Raw genomic sequence first — 22,110 nt, forward strand, 5'->3', positions numbered from 1 at the left:
GACTTTAATTAAGACTGCGGTTCTTTTTTAAAGAATTGGTTCTTCGCATACCAGTACTTTAGATTCCTATGAAGCATCTAAAATCAAAAATAACCATTTTAGTGTGGAAGATGCTGAGATGAATCTTGTTGATAGCCACACCTTAATTCATGCAAGAAAATTAAAATAATTACTAAATGCTAATACGTAGAGTCTACAGAGCCGTTTGTTTGGCATATTCTACTAAGACCGATTATCATCCACCGAATGAGGGTTTCATGATAATAAACAAAATTATCAATGAACCGTATCAATAAAGAAGTTGCAGAGACTAAAGATACAGATAGCAAAGTAATGGCTGAGCTAGACATTCTACGGTTTCCAAGAATTGGTTATGCTGTCTAAATAATATTGATAAACTTTTCAGGATGCTACAGTATTCTTTTCTGATTTAATGATCTACTCTACATGAAAATTTCCTGCACACAGAAGGATTTATGCAAATATCACTCTAAAATGACCTGACAAAAATCTACCAAAAAAAAAAAAACTGTTAGTACCAGCTACCAGGGTTCAAATGGATAGCCGATCTAGTAGGCAGATTTTGTGTGGCATATCAGTCTAGGAAAAACCAAATCCAATGCATGAGAAAGATTTTTTATGATGAAAGAATGTTCATTATATATTATTGTGATATTTTAACTAAAGAAATGATCAACCTACTTTACACGTTTTTATGCTACAAGGATCAGGTCAAAATTTTAGAGAACACAGGGACGGCAAGGACCCTGGTTTCCTACAAGGCCCTCCCTCCTTTTCTACTTGAACACAAGGGAAGAATAATGCGAGCTTTTCAACTCACCTCTATGCGGTTGTTACAAAGGATTTCTAAGTTACAATATGAGTCAAAAATGTCAATTGATATGTTAATCCCCGATTCCAAATGGTGTTCTCTTCCTGCTTCCACCTTCACCATATTGATCATTCCATTTTCGCAACTCATTCATGCTTGAAGCATCATAAGCAACCGAAGCACCAACCTAATAGAAAAACACAGCCCCATAAGAATAAAAAATTCATCATACTTGGAATATAAGCGAGAAGGATATCTGAGACTTTGTACATGCATGTGTTGGTAACAAGTCATATTTACTTCAAGGAAACCCTAGTAGTGATCACAATTTACTGCAGCTTTAAATTTAAGGATCACAGGGGATTTGTGTACCTTTGCTTTTGCTTCGATAAAGTCTCCCAGATTAAGCGGTCTTAGTGCTGGAGCTATACTTTCAGAACACCCCTAGAAAACAAAAGATCAAAACATTCAATTTTGGAATTACATTGACAGGTTTGAAGACTTCTGATTGCAAAAAAAACTACACCACCAAGTAGTGGAGAGGGTGAGAGAGCAAGACTAGGGAGGAATAAAGCAGAGCATCCTAGATCAGACACAAGGTAGTTTTTGCAGGGCTCGAGAGAGAAAAGCCAGAATTCCTTTTTCTTTGAAAAGGAAACTTAAAAAACTAAAAAAAAGGCCAAATGCCTTGGCGGATGTTAACTAGTAGTAATATCTAACTAAACCCACGACCACTTACCTTCTTTTCTTCTTCAATAAGTTCTTGGACAGGCCTGTAAGCAGCAGCAATACATAAGTTCTGCACAAGGACAGGTAACACATCAAGTTAGTTAAAGTTGTCCAACGTGTAATTTGAACAGTTTAGATCATGTTGTGGTTAAAGATGGATTAACAAAGCTGTGGAGTCCGTTCAAGGTGATCTAAGGTGTTAATTTTACATTATCAGGGGCATAACAATGTTTTAAAAGCTGGAGTGAACTTCAAACTCTTTAATATGCCCATTTTACACTTCATTTCTGCAGTTGCGTTTCCATGTGAAAGGTCAACATGGTGAGACGGCCATTCTCACAATAGCAACCCTCAACCATCTCTTTGAGAGCCGTGAAGGACTATAAAATACTGTGTTAGTTAAATGCAGACTCACACCTATACAAAAACAAGTGTTAGTACATTACCTTCAGATCACTCCCAGAGTATCCTTCAGTTGCGTTTGCAAGCTCGCCATATTTGAAATCACCCTCGAGGTTTTCTTGAGCAAGAAATATTTTCAGAATTTTCTTCCGGTTCTCAGCATCTGGTAAATCCACATATATCCTACATACAGAAGTTATAACTGTAAGGACTCTTACTTACAGATTTTTGGATAGTAGCAATAGACAACTAGACAGATAAGAAACCACAGCTAATGCAAGGCACTTGAGCTTCAATGTGATACTGCCTAAACAATATTCTATGTACAGAAAGTAAAACTGTCTAGCAATTAGAACTTTATGTCCTAGCAAGAAGTTCAATTCAAAAGATGCTATTTTAGATGTCTTACCTTCTTGGTAAACGGCGGATAACAGCATCATCAAGGTCAAATGGTCTATTGGTGGCACCGAGAACAAGGATTCTTTGGCTGTCTTTCGACCTCAGTCCATCCCAAGCTGCCATAAACTCATTTCTCATTCTTCTAGTTGCCTCATGTTCAGAGCCACCACCTCGGGCACCAAGCAAACTGTCAACCTATACCAATAAAATGTAGGACAGAGCAAACGATGTATGTTGAGACTTGAGCAAATTCGAATCCAAAAGGCACAGCCAAGAAAAATTTGGGAATATGCACAAATGAATCCATTAGGGTTTCAAAGTCTTCACCTCATCAACAAATATAATTACAGGGGCAAGCTTGCTAGCAAAAGAGAAAAGAGCCTTGGTAAGCTTTTCAGCATCTCCAAACCACTGATTCAGCATTCAGAAAGGAACAAGGAATTAGGACATTCAAGAGCTCCGCTAATGCTTTATACCATTAAAGTATTGGTTATAAATTAGCACACGGCATTTAAAGAACATGATTCAACCAGTGACAAAGACAAAATAAATCGCAACTGATCTAACATAGATCCAACTTTCTAAAATCCATTGTTGTATCAAAAGAAAAAAGAGATAGAGATCAGATCTTAAGAAGTCTTAGGCGCACCAAACTCAGTAGCTGCGTCATATATCACCGTAGGTGCTTCCTAGATCTTACTACCTATACCAACTTGTGTGGGTGGACTTTATTGGAACTACAATAAAACCCTTTGGGACTTCAATCTTAGCTAATCAGGTTGACCTAGTGGGGAGTTGGTCATTACGGGTTCAAGTATTCCAAGTACCTTAGATGTGAGTGTTGAACCAGTAATGCTTATAAAATTGGCTCCTGCTTCGGTTGCTATTGCTTTAGCAAGAAGGGTCTTTCCTGTTCCCGGAGGTCCAAAAAGTAGTATCCCTTTGCATGGCTGCAAATCAGTACACAAAAATTAATTTAAATGAGGTACAAAATAAAAACATACGCCACAGGAACTAAGAAACATAGCTGCACTAAAAATTAAGAAAATGCCTGCAAACATTCACCCGCAATAGATTTCCACGAGTGAACAACTCCGGTCTCCTCATTGGAAGAATTACAAGTTCATTTAATGTTTTTTTCACATCCTCAAGTGCGCCAATATCTTCAAATTTGACTCCAACTTCACCTGGCGGAACCACTGCCGAAACAAAGTTGCTTTCAAACTCATCCTTCGCAAGGCTCTGCAACGAATAAGACACAATTGCATGAGAACGTAAATAAAAAAACATTTCAGAATTAGCCTAGTTCAGAGAGTTACCACAGAGGAACCATCTGCATACCTTCAGATCTTGTGTTGGTTGTCTAGATTTCATCTCCTCTTCCTTTAACCTCAGAATTGCAGTCTCCAGGCTTCAAAGAAAATGAAAATCAATCAACTGACAAACGGAGAGCATGAGGAAACTGACAATGAATTATGGTTATACCTTTCCCGGGGCACGTTCAACCTTTCCCCTTTTATTGACGGAAGACTGCAGCCATAGAGGTAATTATTTCTAGCCCAACCAACAACTTTTTCAGCTTCTGGATCGTGAAATGATGAAACACAGGTTAGTAACTGTACAGTTTAGCACGTCTACAGTGGATTTAGTAATTTACAGAAATCATCAAGCAATCATAAAGATCATGCTCCTTGCAAAAACGAAAGAAGAAATACATACATATTATATATGCACCCATAAATTCTTTTATGGCGTAGTCCCTACAGGGGTCAGTCAATTCTGCTACCTAAGCATATTATATATTAGTTTCCTAAGCAAAGGGGTGTCTACATATTTCTAATTTCTGACATTAAAGTGTTGCAAAATGATTATTATGTATTGGCGCATGTCTCCGAATAATGCCCAAGCCACAGAAACCCTGGTAAGTTATATCTAACCTAATTTACAACAGGCAATTCCAGGAGAAAAAATGGTATGGTTAATGACTCTAGAATAAGAGAGAACACATTATAAATTTATAATCCTGGGAAGTAGTTCAAGACAACAATATGCAAGCACGTAACTTCATTTATTCATCCCTCATAAGGCCTATGTCATTGAGACAGAATTTTAAGCTATTCTTATCAAACTTACTTTACTAATAAGCTAATGATGTGCCTCATTTATTTAAGTAACATTTGATATTTATATTTCTTACTCTGCTGAGTCAGGATCACGCCATCAGTATTTACATGCAAAAGCTCTGCACATGATAAATTGTGCTCCTCTATTACCTGCACGACATAAATGTACATTAAATGAACCCAACAGATCAAAGTTGTTCACTAGCCCTGAAACTGCAAAAGCAAAATCAAACAAGCAGGCAACTACATTTGTAGTGTAAGGAACGGCGAAGTAGTTGAAGAAAGATATCAGCACCAGAAATTATATTATATTAGCAAGATACCTTGTGTAGCTCAGTCAGGTTACTCCTTGATATCACAATCTTCCTGTCTATTTCTATCTGTTTATTGAATGCCCCAAGAAGTTCCTCTTCCTACAAAAAGCACAAAAGCCGGAATTAACATTCTTTGGTCAAACAAAACAATTGTTGTAGGCGAATGCTTTTGACATTGTGGTTAAGTTAACATTTCTCATTCAAAAAGCAAAACAGCTCATTCTTGCTGTTTTTGTCTGAGGTAGATGCTCACATCATCACCAACATCTGATAGAAGGTTTTATTCATAACTGCAGCTAGTAAGACTCTAAATGCTTTATTTTAGTTAGTTTTATACTTACTGCCCAAATATTAACAATCTTAAATTCTATTGCAGTAAAAAAAAATAAAAAATCGTAGTCACCAGGAACGTGAAAAGCCATCATGAATCTCACTGAGATCGTGATTTTGCGCTCCTCAGTGAGATTCGAGCTGGGAGCGTGCTCCTAACAAGGGAGAAACACGCTCCCACTGATTGGCTTTAAACCACCCCCCACGGAAATGCATTTACTACAAAGTGACGAGCAACTGCTATTCAATATCTGTAGTACTACTGTTCTTATTGAGTTTAGCTACTTCATGCATACTACTTAATAGCTCTTACAGTTTATGAAAGCATATACCCTTGATAGTTACACCGTGAAGCTACAACCTATATTTCATCCAATTTGATGCCTTGATATATCAATTTACCTTTGGAGGATGAAGTAAAACCACATTGGGGAACAGCTTATTTAACTCATTCTGCTGTGGTTTTTTTACGCCTTTCACTCCATCCGTAAGTTGCTTCAAAGAAAAAGGCTGCAAATTACCAATAAACAACATGTCAATTTATTAAAAAACATCATAAAAAAGTTAAATATTCTAAGAAAAGAGCTTACCATGTTAGACAATGTAATGAAAAAGAAACAACATATATGACAGTGCCTAACATACAATCCCCTCCGTGAATCAAGAAAATTAAACAGGAGAAGGGAAGCAAGGGCCAATGGGGCAAAGGTAATATGGCAACAAATCAAGAAAAGGTATATATGACGTACCAATTTTTGGAGATTAAGACCAGGGATTAGCATTGTCTGTCAAACACCATAGAGCATAAGAATTATTTGAAGGAAAGATAATGAAAATGGAGAAATACCCGAACCAAACACCGAACTTCTTTTTCCAACATCAAAAAAAACTTCCAGCAATAAATGAGCAGTCTCAAAATGTAGGGGAGATAAAGGAGAATAGAGTTCCTCCAGTAATTGCTAATCTGAATTTAAATTTTCAATGCATACTTGTGTTGGAACTATAAAACTTACAAGTTTGTCCTTCTCTTTTGCCCCTGTTTCAACTTTGTTTTGTCCACAAATCAAAACAACAGGTCCTGATAATCGTTCAAACATCTGCTCCACCTTCTGTATAAAAAATCTATGATGTGCTTTGGGGACTCCCCTCAACCACTGAGATGAGTCAGGCATATAGACAATAAGCGGTTCTAGGGATGGCAAAACCTGAAATGAAAAACCTTTAAAAGTTCAAGTAACATCACATGCAAAAGGTTATATACAGCAGCCATAATAATCCATCATGATGCCACAAAAGAATAGGAAATAATAGTATTTCTGTCTATAATTTAAATAACTGGTCATTTTCAAATTCCCAGCTAAGTTACATGTTGGTTGAGCATTTAACCTCACAAAGTGCCTCCAACGCGATGTACCAATCTAATGCCTCCATATCATGATCATGTTCTATATCATGAACTGCGAAAAAATAAACAGAAGATTGTTATAGCAAGTTTTTAAGATCTATCAACAAGTGAATAAAATCCTAAACAATGTTTCCAGCACAACAAAATATTCGTATTAGTGAGCAAACGTCATGCAGTACCATCTAGCCAATGAATCGAGGACTTCGCAGCTTCTTCAGCACTCATCCCGTCCATCTTTTCTCCTTTGGTTGTCATGTCACCACTATCCACAATAACAGCTACCCGGTCCCCAGTCACCTCATATACCTCTCCCCGCTGGGCAGTTGACAAAGGCCTGCAAAATTGTCAAATGCTGGATAATTAACCGCATGCCAATTGTTAAAATTTAATTTTGAAGTACCTAACTGGGTAATAAAGGGAGACTAAGTACTGTTAAAAGCAAAACAGAAACTCTAGATTATTTGAAACTTGTTGGCCTTCAACCTATTTACATAAACTACCCTCTACTTAGAGCCACATACATTTTCAAATGCATAGCCACGTGCAGAGACATTATACTATTACACATGTTTCTCTACCACCGCTCCCAAAATCTACCAACCCATATCTAATAAGGGTTTAAATCCTGTCTAGGCCTGCTCAGCCGCTTCTTGACAAGGAAAAGAAAATGCCTATGACATGTCACCAAGATGTATGTGTTACCAAAAACTATGAGATGCATTAGGCTTTACTGAAATAAAATGACCCCCTACTGTGCAAAAGACAACCATTACAAGCTGAACATCTGCCAATGAAGAATCTCAAAAGTTCAAGAGATCCAATTAACCAATAAATTTCGGATGGTTGAAAAGCTGGAACATTCTGGCCTGGAACATATATACTTTCCATTCCAGGACCACATATTGACAGTACTAGTGTAACTGTTATCTTTTCCACAATCACTGTAAACCCAAACAGAAAACTGAATTTAGCCCCATATTTATGATGTGGGAAACAAAACCTCCAGCTTTAATTAAAGAGGACAACCTTGGTCGTTCTTTATATAAGTTTGATTTCTTCAATTAATATTCTAAAATATGTGCTCATGTAGAACAGGTCCTCAAAAAGGCGAGCTTTTAATATATTTATCTACTGGTACGAAAGGACGTCAAAAAGCTAGCCATTAGAAACCTAGATGAACAACAGTGACTTTTACAAAACAAGACATCATCTAGAGGTTTACGGTGGTGGGGGATGGGGAAGCGAAACGTTATCAAACGACAGTACGTCGATTTTCAAGAAGTTGTTAAAAGCAAGAAGACAACAAACCCTCTGCCTGACATTGTTTCTAACTACTTGGAAGACTTACCAACCCACCTGGCACGAATAGTTGTATAAGCAGTTTTTGGACCATCAGATGTTGGTATTTTTCCAAATAAAATCCTGTGATGCAATATACGACAATAATTAGGAGTTGGTTAAGTCATAGCTCATGGGACTGACGATGTTTAAGAAGGTCTTTGGGTAAGAATGACTGAGAAGTGACAGGTAGACCGTAGACTTAAAACTCTTTCCAGAATTTGATTAAGTTTCTTAAACACAATCAAATACAACCAATGGCAAATTACCTTAAACATCCAGATCATAGATACTGGATCCACAGGGAAGTTTAGACCAAGGGGAGAGCAATATGACCCCAAGAGAGAATGTAGTCCAAAATGAATATATGATACAACTACATCAAAGACTAAGCAAATCATCACAATATTCCAAGCACTCCTAGCAGTTTTGAGGCTGCTTGAAGAGGAACTCTGGTGTTTATTTAACAAATGGTGAGAGTAGACAAACTTAGACTTATCAAGAGAGAACTCATTGTTCTACATAATCTAGAAAATCCTTTTGTGAATATCAGCGTACGAACACCATCTGTTAAATCGGTACAGTTGAAGATAGATCCTATAAGATTAGTTATTAAATACTCTTCATAAAAACAAAGAAATTTGTTCTGCTGCAGGTTACGGAATTAGAAGAATGAGAGTGACTTAAAGGAGTAGGTTAGCTGGAATAATGAGAGAAATAAAATGCACGCCTAAAACAGGAACCCACATTTAGGGGATACCCCCACAAATTGGGGGATACTTCGGCATGCTCATTGTTGCAGTCGGCATGGTTTTACAGTGCCGACTGCAACAGTAAAGTATCCCCCAATTTGTGGGGGTGTCCCCCAAATGTGGAATCTAAAAGGGATATGCCCTTAGTCTGAGAGGAAATACAGAGTGATATAATTATGGTAGGGAACTTGGTATATTTTCAACTTATAAGTGTATAAGACCAAAATAACCATAGGTTTCTTCACTCCTAGACAGATAAAATGGGAGTAGAGTGCGTCAACAGAATGTGCCGATGTAATCAAGATCAAGCTAATAAAGCAAATTTTATGGTGAAAGTCTATCTGTTATTCTGATAGAAAATTGGATGACAGAACTTGACATAAATGTCTATTCTACCAATTGACCAAATGTATTAACCAGTAGGTGAAGACGATATCTTACCTCACTGACTACAGCTCTAACTGATACTGAGAAGATCAATAACCAATCAGCTAGACATCTACAAGGAGCAATATTCTATTCCCAGAGCCCAATAAACGCATTAAATTTCGATACGAAGGTAACACATATAGCCAAAGTTACAGCTCAATCACATAGAGCAGATGGATCTAATCCTCAGATGGACCTATTCTACCAATAGAGAAGATGGGAAGTCTAATCTTCAATGGAAAGGGGAACAAAATGAAATGGAGACCCGTAACTAATTATCCTAAAGGCTAAAGGTTACCAGACATGCTCCTGATTATAGAAAGAACGGCCTTTCAGTACGATTCTCAAATCTTGAGCACTAAAACTAGAAGCCACCTCAATAGTCAGAGTTCCATAATCCAGATGCATAACTAATGATACCAACCAAAGTTTTCTAGAAAGAGAAAAGCTACCATTAATTAAGAAACGTAAGCATCAGAAAGGGTCACCCATATTCTGTGAATTGGATGAAATGAAAACAAAAAAGAAAAAGACCTTTCATCAGCTTCGGTGTGTTCAGGAAGTACAGATTTCCCAACGTATTTGACACGATCCCCTGAAAAAGAAAGTATTATGCCAATTTTAATTATTTAACTGCTTCTAGATTAAAGTATCATATGGCTACAAAATTCCAAAAAAAAAAAAACACATCAACTAAATCCAGAAAATTTTCAAACAGGAGAATGTAAAAAGATGCACAAATGCAGATAGTAGAGTAAAATAAAGTAGATGAGATGGCGAGCAACCAGAAGTCGACCTCTCCAAATGAGATGCATCGGGTAAAACATGACCCAATATTCCCTGGTCAATTACAAACTATTGGTAGTAACAAAAAGTTAGAAAAAACATTTAACTTGAGCCAATTTGTTGGCTGCAAAGTTTCACGTGAAATTATTATCCCTACGTCCTATGGGACTTAGGCCATCACCATCGACCACGGTTACTAAATAGTTGCCAGCTACCTCTTAATCACTTTCTAGTTTATAAAGGTTCAGTTCATGCTTAAATTACCAACAAAACTTTTGCACTTTAAGACAAGGCAGCCTCGATCCAAGCATTGATCAATGCACATAGATGAGTGTGGGTGTTTATCCACTCAAAATAACAGGCTCCATCTTGGATCACCAAAACTAAATTAAAATAATAAAAATCAGTCATTTTTAACGATCTTATGATATCAAATCCACGATTGCATTTTAGCATCATTAACTAAAAACCTTGACGCAAAAGCAACTAATTTATGCACAAAAAGAAAGCAACCAAACAGTGCATATCATTCAGCATAAACTAAGTTTACAGAAAACACTACCTTTTCGAAAAGTCGTTTCAGATTGCTCTTGCATAGGAACAGTTGCTGTCTTCTCTGATTCAGGGGTATTTTCAGCTTCTCCCGATGCACTCTGTCAAAGTTGACAAGTCAGTATAAACAACAAAAAACTGCATGCAGCAGCAAGTTTATTCGCGTGATACAAATTAAAGTATGAACATTCCCTAATTTGCTTTTACTTTTAGGTTTGTTTTGCACTTCAGCTCTAGAAGCTTCTTCCATTAAGATGACAGTTCATACCAAATTGAGCCCTACTAGTAAGATGAAATGGAGTTTCCTAGCCAACTCGGTCATCATCAAGCAACTTGAACTTATGCAAGGCTCAAGGACAATATTTTATTTTATTTTTGGACACGAAAAAAGATGGGAACATTGAAAGGTTGAGATGGATAGCATTAGGATCATCAGGGAAAACAAAACAGCATTCAGCAAAGAAACAGAATTGAATAATTTTGACAAGTGATGAAAGCAGGAGAGATCAGTGGGTATGGTATGTTTTTAACCTGCACGGCAGAGTTTATTAAAGAGAGGTAAGAAAGGCCCACAAGGGCTCCAGCTAAGAATAAGAGCACAGTTAATATGGATTTAGATAGAGATGATTGGCGTAAGCCTCTTCAAAACCACATCAGAGGGTGTTAACCTAAGCATTTGATGAGTCTGACAATGCTAATGCTATTGCAGTGAATAAAACATAATAAACAAACAATCATTTCTCCTCGATATCATGCTAATAGCTTGCTTTTAACAAGTTGTTGTAGACACTCAACCTAAAGCAAGAACTAGGTTTCTCATTATCTACGTAACCTTATGTCATTTCTTCTGGGCTAACACTAATGAAATCAGATCAAATGTTACTCATTTTTTATGATAGCGACTTCATAAACATCACTTACATTCTCATATTGGACAAGCTTCTTGAGATTTTCAGCAGCCACAGCCACAGCTTCTGCAACATCTTCACTGTCTGATTTTGACTCACTGCCACTTCCACAATCTTCTTCGTTGCTTGTATCAGTCTCAGAATCTCCCATAAGCTCGTCCTCTGACTCTGAATTATCATCGTCTGACTCACTTTCCGATGTACACTGTTCATTAAGATCCTACATAACAAACCCCTTTTGTTATTTAAGTAGGATAAAAAACTAAATGAATGTCGCTAGTCAATGAAAAAACTCAAGGGAGCATATAAAGCTTACATAAGGTGCAAGAACACTGCTATCAAGCACCAATATAGGTACTTCCATGTCCCGGGCAAGTGCCTTAACGAATCTTTCACGATAAAGCTCAGTTCCTGCAGGTTCCCATCAATTTGCCATTAGTACTAACAAGTTCTGAATAAGACTCAGCGGGAAGTTGAGTCGAGGACTTCTAAACAACCTGGTATGCTCTGAAGCAGTATTCTTCCACTTGAAGAGGTCAATCGCGCACCATAAGATGCAGTAAACTCCTTGTGTAACAAATGTGACGCAGCACACTCCACCAACAAGTTTTTTGTGGTTTCGCTGAAGAAGAAAAAACCCGTTAAGTAAATATTAAGGTATGGCATCAGTAGAAAAGTGACAAGAAAGAGGAGAAGAAACATAGCAGTGACAAACAACTTCGTAGATTTCTTTCCTAGAACTACTCCAGACTTATCTCAAGACAAAGAATCCAACTCCAGATTAAAGAGTACATGAAGTGGCTGTAATTTGTAGTCTTGCTACAAGAGAATGGTAATTGTTGAAAATTATAAATGTTATGTAGCGCATTTCTAACTATCAATTATTCTGAATCCTCGTACCACGTTCTTTCCAAGTAAGATCCAATGCAAGATAATTTTATGGTTTTCACCTATTTTGCAGAAATGAAATGACAGCATCTAATACATAACTGTAAGTGAAAAACATGATATGGTGAACAAATCTAACTATTCAGGGTTTAACTCAACTCTATTGAAGGAAACCAATCTTAAAGAGTTTCCTGCATTTAAAAAGAAAAAAAAAAGAACATGCTTCACTACTATGAGATACACCAAAAGAAAGCAAGCTTAAAAATCTTACTTAACATAGTACGGAAACGTTTCCCATGAAACGCTAATTTTCTCCGGCGGCACCACCATCCGCAAGAAATCCATCTTAAATCTTTCCCGTCTAGATAAAAACGGAGACTCATTCTTTTTACTTTCCCGTAACAACGTCTCATTCTTCAGCCATTCTTTCTGATCCTGTTCCCCAAGCTGTGCATGAGCATCACCATTCTTCACATCTATCTTTACCTTCTCCTTCCGAAGTTTCCCCTTATCAATACTTGCATCTTTAACTGGTATTTGCTTATCATCATTTGCATTCGTTCCATTGTCTTTAGAACTATAATACCTTATCGAACTACTCCTCCAACGCGTCTCATACCTCCCAACCTTACTACTAACATTAAAACGATTCGACAGAATATTTCTAACTCTTGATTGTTGATTACCACAAAACCCTGCCCCGCAATAAGCCTGGGCAGAAGAAGAATCAACGCGATATGACCTAACCAAACATTTGTATGGTTGTTGAATTATTGAATCCAATTGTTTACTTCTACATCTGAATATCCTTGTATACATTATAACTTACCACTTAAGTATTTCCCACTAGTTCATCTCATTTCCCTGAAAAATTTACAAAACATTTCAAGAACAAAAACACCTAATTAAACTTCAACAATAAAACTAATGGTTTCAACAGTAAATCCTGATTATCAGATCAAAATCTAAGTTTCAAAAACCATGACAAATAAAGGTATCATTTTTCTGAGAGATTGAATGATAAAAAATGCAGCCAGAAAATGGAGTCATTGGTACAGAGGAAATATAGGTGAAGAGAATAAGAAAGATAAGAGTAGAGAAAAAAACCGACCTTTTAGGTTTTGGGATTGGTGATAATGGCTCTGTCGCCTTATTCTGAGGATAAATTTTAGGGTTTTTAATGGATTGGAATCAGAATAGATAGATTAAAATGATGATTTATAATCAGAATAGTTATTCCCAAATCCTATAGAACTGAGGATGAGGAAATCTAATGAAACTGGTTAGAACTCCTTCCGTCTCAAACATGGATGGAATCCAGGTATCTGACCTAACATAATCTGTACACATGTTTGTGATGGGATGGGTTAGAAACTTGAGTTAGTGTAGGGATCTGGGCTTGGGTTATGAAGACACCAAAAGCAGAACTGTCGAAGCGTGTTTGGATCCAGAAGCAGAAATATTTTGCTTCACAAACAGTTGACTTTTTGATTTTTAGAAGTTAATTGAAATTCGATACCCAAGAAAAGTCAAAAAACGACTTCTCATATGTTATCCAAACATGTTAGCATATGCTATCCAAACAGGCTGACGACTTCTGAAAGTGACTTCTGACTTTTTTGTCTCACTGAACATAATTTTTTCTATTTCTAGAAGTCATTCTAAAATTGTATTACCGAACTAATTTCTGATTTTTTGACTTAACTAAGTTCAAAGGTACTTTTCAAGGTGTATTCGAACACTCTCTAATCCTTAAACACGCATCCTACTCTAACCCGACAACCCATTAGGATACCAAAGTTGAAGCATAGTTCGACATATAGGGTATTGGTATACTATGGGTATTCACTTATACATATATGTTATTCTGGTGTTGGTGATACTAACTGGTACTTATTGAAACTAAATATTTCGGTACTCACCGTTCCATCCGTTTGTTTTATGGGTGGGTGTCTGGTTTGTACACTAATGGATTGGATTCAGTGCGGAGTTCAAATTTGTTGGACATTCGTATCCGCTAACTTGATAGTTATTTTTTTTCTGGTAGGTTATTTTGTTCACTGTATAAATATTAGTTGATTAGTTTAAGTAATAGTATATATATATTTCATGAGATTATTGTATTATATGCAATTAGGAATGTTATTTTTAAAAAAATTCAAATTTATCAAACAAAGAGAAATGAGGTATGAAGAGTATGCTCAAATTCGTAAGTTATCTAACCCTAGTTGTCTTTTTGATTACATTTGATATCAAATTGGTTTCATCTTACTTAAATACTTGATTTGTTTAGATTTGTTTGATCCTGGTTTCTTCCATGGTTCATAACCCTAATTTCTGCTTTTGATTAAACCCTAATTAGTTTTTTGACGCACATGCATACATATTGGTTGGTTTTGTTTTCATATAGCTAGATGTAACTGATTGATTTGTTTGTGAGATGTAGTTGAGTGATTTTGTAACTGAATTTTTATGATTTAAATGTTGAATTTCTTGTGATTGATGTGGACGAAACCATTTCCATCATGTTCTAAATTAGGTTGAAGTTGGGTTCACCCATGTTTTAACTAAGATGAAACCATTTTCATCCTGTTTTACATTGGGTTGCATTTGGTTTCGCCCACGTTTAAATCAAAATGAAATCAGTTTCATTATGTTTTCAATTTCATTTCACCCTTGCCTAAATTAAGATGAAACAAGTTTCATCCTATTTTAATTTGGGTCGAATTTCGTTTTACCCTTGTCTAAACCAAGATGAAACCAGTTTCACCCATGTGTAAACTAAAATGAAACAGTTTCATCCTCTTTTACTCTGGGTGGCATTTGGTTTCGCCCATGTTTAAACAAAGATGAAATCAGTTTCATCCTGTTTACGTTTGGTTGAATTTGGTTTCCCCCATGTTTAAACCAAGAATGAAACCAGTTTCATCCTTTTTTTACTTTGGTTGAATTTAGTTTCACCCATGTTTAAACTAATATGAGATCAATTTTATCTGATGGGTGGCCACCGTTGATGCAATAATAGGTTTGTAATTGTTATTGCTGCTAAAGATGGCTATGTAAAGCAGTAGAAGAGAGTACGAAGCTCATGGTAGTTGTTGGTTGGCTGAGTAGATGAATCTGGTATTGTTACCATGAACTTGAAGTTGTACTCTAGGTTTTACTGAGATAGTGACTATGTTGCAGGTTGACATTGCAGCTGAACTAGTGGTGTTGGTGAAACACGCAAGAGCTGGTGAAGTTTTGAAGTGGGTGATGCAATGGTGTGACTGATAGATTGCCGGTTTGCTCGATTTGTGGAGCTTTCAAGGGAGCTACAAAATGATTTGAATAGAATCAGCTGATTCTAGTATTGTTTGCTCATGGCGTGTAGTCTGAGTTGCAGGTGGACATGATATAAAGAGTGTTGATGTTTGTTTGATGCTACGGTTGAAGAATTATTGTCTTGTTGTTGTGTGGGGCTTAAATAGAAGATTGACTTGAGGTTGTTTCAGGTGGGTAATTGAAGTTGCAGTTCGTAGTGATATTTCTGAAGTTTCAGTCGATGGTAAATACAGAGTTCGGTGTTTCAACATCTATTTCCTTTGTTTAAGGGATATTTTAGGTAAACCATATTTGTTTTTGTTTTTTTTTTCTGGGCAGATTGCCCAAATTGGTTAGTAGAAAAGTATATTTGTAATTCTTGTCCATTTAAACAGTATCAAAATTTACAAGTCTATTTCACCTAGGAAATGTTGGTTTTGGATTAATTGACCAATTTTGTGGAGAATAAAGTGGTGACCTTGTCTGTGAATATTGCATTGAACAAGTTGAGGAAATTCTTGACTCAACCACCTCTGGGAAGGGAAGATTCGAACTTTATTCTGAATATTGTCAGTTTCCTATTATGACTTCTCTTACTAGGGTTAAGGAAACCAGTTTGTTCAAAGGAATCTTAGAACTAATTGGAAGAAGAAAATTGCTCAAATAACTGATTGCCCATGCAAAAGATGGAATTTCCTTTCATGGGCAAAAATTGATACACCTCAGATGGCCATCTACCTGTACAAATATAGATGTCTATAATTTGAAGATGTGAAATTACTGCAAGAAAAATCTGACAAAATTTGAAGCAGAACTGGAAGAATTCACAGAAAAAGCTTGAATAATTGAGCTTTTTTACTAGTATTTGATGGAAGAGAAAGGGAAACTTTAGTAAAAGGTATGTGTATTCTAGTTAATATTAAAAAATCATGGTAACGTAATGAGATTTTAAGTAACTTTCATAAATTTTGTCTTGTATATATTTAAAATATTAATTATAAAAGGAATTCATTGGATCATTTGCATCCAATCTGTCGGACGGTCGATTGAATGTGGATATCAAAATTGAAATACAATATAAATTGGATGTGGATAAGGTGAAACCGGACCATACTCACCCCTACAAGAAGTAGTAGTAGATTTTGCTTCACAAAAAATAAACTTTAAAAAAAAAAATTATTCTAAAATTGTGTTCCCAAACTAACATTTGGTTGTTCGACTTAATTAAGTTAAAAGGTACTTATCGAGGTGTATCTAAACACCCTATAATCTGTAAACAAGAGGAAACCGGAGGAATATCCAATCTTATCCCTATTAAATGTTATATTGTTACTAAAAATAAGAAAAATATAAAAATATAGATTTAAAAATATTATTACTTTTAGAAATGTTTAAAAGAAAAAATCGTGCCATCACGCGGATGCGTGCGTGACAACAAAAATGAACTCGCACTAGATATCCGTTCGATATGTTTTTTAGAGATTTCGTACTGCAGGATCCGAAATGTATGAAAATTTTATTCCACTTAATCTGAAACTCCCATGTGAATCTAATTTATTTGGTATTAAATTCCCCATATGTTTTGTGTATTTAATAGTTAGTCCTTCTATCATTAAATCGATCTGCAAACTTCTAATCTTTTTATGGATGTCTGGCATTATGAATGATGATAAATTTTGGTGGTAATACGAGAATTAAAGTTAACGAAGAAAAGATTAGCAACCTCCCATCTTCCACGGGTAAACAAAAACATCAAAGTTAAGGAATCAACACGATTAAAACTTGAGATTAGAAATTGAATATGAGAAACTAGATAAAAAAAAAGGTCCAGAGGGATAATTGAATGATGATGTTAAATATTATTGTTAACAGAGCTATGATATGAAGTTTTTATTCTGTTTATAATTTCTAATTCGAGATTTGTAATTGAGATCAACACCATATTCCAACAAATTACAAACATAAATCTACATATACTCATATTACTGCCTCGTCTTTTTCTTTAAAATCTCAAATGAGAGATTAAAAAATTAAACTTTCTGCAAGATAGATTATTCTGGATGATCATTAGTTTTGATGAAGGATTAAAAACAAACAAGTAATAAATATATTATTCTGGATGATCTTTAGTTTTGATGAAGGATTAAAAAAACAAGTAATATTTTGGATGGGCTTGAAGATAAATTAAATATTGCAAAGAATAGAATAACTCAAAATCTGGAATTATAATCGCGAATGACACATCTAATGCTTATTAAGTGCGAGTTCATTTTGAATATCCCAGGCACAACCATGAGACAGCATCACTCTTAGAAGAAGTTAAAAATAAATAATTGTATACATTGTAAGATCAAATAAATATTACTTTTAGTGATGTATTCTTTTAACTTAGGGTGAAAATAGTTTTTTTGAGAAAAAAAGATAGAATGAAGATAACTAGCTAGGATGTGGTGATCATATGAGTGGTAATATATTGGACTTCGCAAGTTGAATTTTTGCCGACCAGGTTGACAAATCCATACAATTGTTATAAAATAGGCTAGGTAATGTGATGCATTTGACAAACCACTAGTGTCTCTAACGGTGTGACCCTTTGATTATAACTTCTTACTTTTAATTGAGCTGGCTCCATTCTTTGTATGTCTATTGCATTTGTATGGATATCATGTGGTGTGTCTTGTCTCAGTATTCCACTTCTAGCAGTATTCTTCCTCTCCGAGCTTTCTTTTAAAAGGCAACAGGAAAAATAAAATAATGCATGTAATTTTATTTATTAGCCTGAATTATAAATAATATATTTTCTTTTTACTTCGCAAACTTATTACAATTCAGGCACATAAATAAGTCTCATGTGTTCTCTTAAAACGATAGGGGCACATATAAGACCCATGTCAGCACATATAAGACTCGTGCAGGCGTAAAAATATGACAAATGTTATCTTCTAAGGTCACGTTTTTTTCTTTATTCATAAACCACTTAGAGGTTTTAATTATTTATCAGGTCTTTTTGGGAAAAAACTCCTTGTGGTAAGATGACAACATTCTATTACAGTTATAGTTATCTTCATATGGATAGATAACTGATCGTTATTTTCAAAAGTTGTTGTAGTAGTAGAGTTCGTCTAAGACTTGTGAAGGTTCGATTTTTAAATTTAATAAAAATAAATATACAAATAATGTTAACAATGGTGAGAGGTACTGGGACTAGGATTCCACCAAATATTCAAATTCATGTGATTCTCCTATTTATTCTAAACCATTATAGCTCATTCAGCAAGTATTTTGACTCTATTTCTTTGCCTAAGATAGATTCTTAAAATATTAATTGTAAATCTTAAGCATGACATATCAAAAGAATTAATCCTAAGCATAAACCATCAAACGCAATGACAATTAATTAAGAATTTTTTTTAAAAAAATTTTAATTTAATGCAAATAGTCAAATAAAGAATTAAATGAATTTACCGCATGATGAATTTTGATTTCCTCCGTCGTCCCAGCGTGGGGTTTAACTTCTCATATTAATCACTTGATCAAAATACATGTTTGTTGCTCAAAAGTTGATTAAAATGATGAAAAGGTGTAAAACAGCAAAAGTACGACCCACAAAAAGCGTCCAAAAAGAACGACAAATAATAATGGTCACAGACGCAGTATCTCTACGACCCACGCCTGTGTGTCGTTCTCATTGTTGGAAAACGATTGTCCTGGCTAGTCTGTTCTTCGTGTTCTTGGTGTTCTTCATCATCAGCAGCAGCAGAAAAATGGCAGCTCTGCAACTCGTGATTTCTTCATTCTGTAGCCTCCAAAACTTCCCCAAACTCTCTCCCTTCTCCTCTATGACCTCCAAGAACTTCTTTTATACTCGACAGCGGCAAGAAATCACGACATAACTCCAAAATAATCTGTCATCACTCGGCAGTAAAGAGAATATATTTTCTTTTCTTCTTTGTTTCCTGCACGTATCTGCAGCAGTTAATTACGTGCATACAATCCATGTTTAACTCCTTCACGCTTCTCCATCGACCAGAATCCACCCGAACACGTGCAACACAGTCCAAACTTGTTGTAATCCCTTGACTATCTCCTCCGTACACGAACTCCCTGATTTCTTCTCTCCGACGATGTGGCCAAAATTTATCGGTTCTGATGGACCTACCAGTCCTGTTAGAGTGTAACAGGCCTTATCCGACTAATTGCAGAGTTTTAATTTCCTTAGAAAGCTTCCAAAACCAGAACAGCAGTATCGGGTTTTCAAAGAACCATGTTGAACCCTGATTTGCTCCCAAGTAATCTTCCAGCCAAACTTAACCTATTCCGACGACCATACCATGCCTGTGATGCTCAAGCAAATCTTCCCAAACGATTTCAGTCGTTGAGTCTCACTGCAACAAGCTCAAATCGCAAACCCTAATCTCTGGCCGATGGCTGCAAAAGTTCCCGCCAAAACTGAAATTTGAATGAAGAAGATGGTGTCCCCCTATCCAAACCGAGGGTATGAATAGCAGGTGGCGCTCTGGGGGTGCCCCTTAGCAATTGGGTTGCCCCTTATCCAAACCGAGAGTCCGAATAGTAGGTGTTCTCCGAGGCTCCTCCGGGTCTTTTTTCGAGGCGATTTTTCCAACAATGTTTATTTCCAAAAAAAATACCTACACACACAAAATACCATAATAAGGACGAAAATGAGTACTAACAATACGAAACATTGAGGACAAATTAGACACATAAATGCGTCTATCAAATACCCCCAAACTTATTATTTGCTAGTCCTCGAGCAAATCTAATCTAGAAAATAAAACCGAGTTAATCTCGGGAGGGTTTACCAGAGGTGTACCCACAAAACCATGACTTCTAATTGGTCACAAGTATCCAAAGAGCTATGAGGACATACAAATTCCATTTGTGTTAGATAAGCTACTTCAAAGAACTTTTGCTTCTTTGGCATGGCGAGAATGTCCTAGACTTCACCACTCATTTCACCATTGTGATCCAGGGTAAACCTGAGTACCATAGTGAAGGTATTGCATTCTTTCTTGCTCCCGTCAACTTTCAAATTCCAACAATGAAAAAACATACGAGTCATCACCATGAAAGTTTATCGTTGTTGAATAATACACTCATCATGAGGAGTGGGATCATATTAGTGATCATCATGATGAGTCCTATGAGATATCATCATGGGGGGATTAATAATAATTCCATTTTTTCAGCTGTGACTACTACTTGGAATGATTTTAATTTAAATAAAACTTGTAATTCTTGTATTACTTATAACTCCATCACTAAGAACCTCAGTGTGTTCTGGACGTATAAAGGAACACGATTTTTCAAGGAAATTATTTCCTTTCTTACCAGAGTGATTTGAAGGAGGTCCGACCACAAATATTATGGTTGGATTCTCAGCTTCTTCTAATTTTACAGAAGGGAGACATAATCTTTTATCGTGGAAGTTCAATTCAAGTTTAGTAGTCAAAAGCAACATCAAATTGGTGGTTGGGTTGTATGATTATGTTGTTGTATTCATTTGTGGTATTGTTGTAGTTGTAGTGTCGCTGATCTTATCAAGAGATCCAAAAGATAAGAAACCAGATGATGATACGGCTAGTCTAAGATAGTTATATGACAACGATTATGAAAAAGAAGTTGGACCAAAAAGCCTCTTTTACAAAAAAAATTGTTTCTGCTACAAACAACTTTTATCAGGAAAGGAAGATAGGAGAAGATAGTTTCGAGGTATTTATGAAGGCATTTTGAATGATACAGACCATCCGGTCACTGTAAAGAAACTCTCGAGGGATCTAGTCAAGGTAAAAAAATAATATGTAACTAAAGTCAATATCATAAGCCGGCTGAGACACCTTAATTTACTGCAGTTGATCGGTTGGTGCCATGAAAAAAATGAACTTATTCTTTTTACGAGTTGATGCCAAACGAGAGCTTATATTCCTATCTATTTGGCAAGAGAAGTCATCTTGTTTGGGATATAAGATACAAAATAGCTATTGGGTTGGCCTCTACACTGTTATACCTCCATAAAGATTGGTAGCACTATGTCCTACATCGAGATATCAAGTCAAGCAATGTGATGCTTGATTCAAGCTTCAACGCCAAACTCTCGGTTCATGGACCATGATCGCTTCTCTCAATCTACTGGTTTGGCTGCAACTTTCGGATACTTGGGTCTTTTCATTTGGGTCTTGCAGAAAATGGGGTTTGGCTTCATGCGGAAAATAATGTATTTTGTCGTGTATCACATGCTTATTTCGCCGTTCTAGTAACTGGGGATGCGAAGGAAAAAATTCAAGAGCACAAGGGGTTGCGACAAGGACATCTTTTCCCTTGTCTCATTTCTTTTCATCATAGTAATGGAGGTTTTCTGCAGGATGCTTGTAATAGCGGAAGCAAACGGAGCTATTAAAAGGGGTTGATGTTAGGATACCAATGCCAATTAGGAGAGTGTAGTTATTTTAGGAATAGTTATATGTTTCCTTATTTAGTATTACTTAGGACTCGAGTCATGTTATCTATGTATTGATAGTTTGTTCTAGGGTTTAATCATTAAATCAATACAAACAATATAATTAAGATTTGCTTACTTGGTGGTTAATCTTTATTGATAA

At 36.0% G+C, this 22,110-nt stretch overlaps 1 protein-coding gene across 2 annotated transcripts; it reads right to left on the reverse strand.

Annotated features, from left to right (window-relative positions):
* Window positions 1–624: 624 nt before the first annotated feature.
* On the reverse strand, window positions 625–13,524 carry LOC113282708. Of its 2 annotated transcripts, XM_026531764.1 has the most exons (25): window positions 13,299–13,524; window positions 12,459–13,051; window positions 11,797–11,921; window positions 11,616–11,710; window positions 11,313–11,519; window positions 10,402–10,492; window positions 9,588–9,648; window positions 7,891–7,956; window positions 6,714–6,868; window positions 6,516–6,586; window positions 6,143–6,334; window positions 5,879–5,914; window positions 5,532–5,639; window positions 4,809–4,898; window positions 4,560–4,635; window positions 3,848–3,944; window positions 3,704–3,773; window positions 3,428–3,604; window positions 3,190–3,312; window positions 2,690–2,773; window positions 2,373–2,557; window positions 2,008–2,146; window positions 1,572–1,631; window positions 1,205–1,276; window positions 625–1,019 (listed from the first exon to the last, which is right to left on the reverse strand). In XM_026531764.1, exons 2-25 carry the CDS (start codon window positions 13,004–13,006, stop codon window positions 906–908), a joined length of 3,042 nt encoding a protein of 1,013 aa, XP_026387549.1. In that variant the 5' UTR covers window positions 13,007–13,051; window positions 13,299–13,524; the 3' UTR covers window positions 625–905. The 2 variants fall into 2 exon arrangements, with proteins under 2 accessions (XP_026387549.1, XP_026387553.1); XM_026531768.1 differs by lacking the exon at window positions 7,891–7,956.
* Between the last annotated feature and the right edge of the window lie 8,586 nt (window positions 13,525–22,110).

This window comes from Papaver somniferum, chromosome 1, assembly GCF_003573695.1.
Source record: "Papaver somniferum cultivar HN1 chromosome 1, ASM357369v1, whole genome shotgun sequence".
NCBI lineage: Eukaryota > Viridiplantae > Streptophyta > Magnoliopsida > Ranunculales > Papaveraceae > Papaver > Papaver somniferum.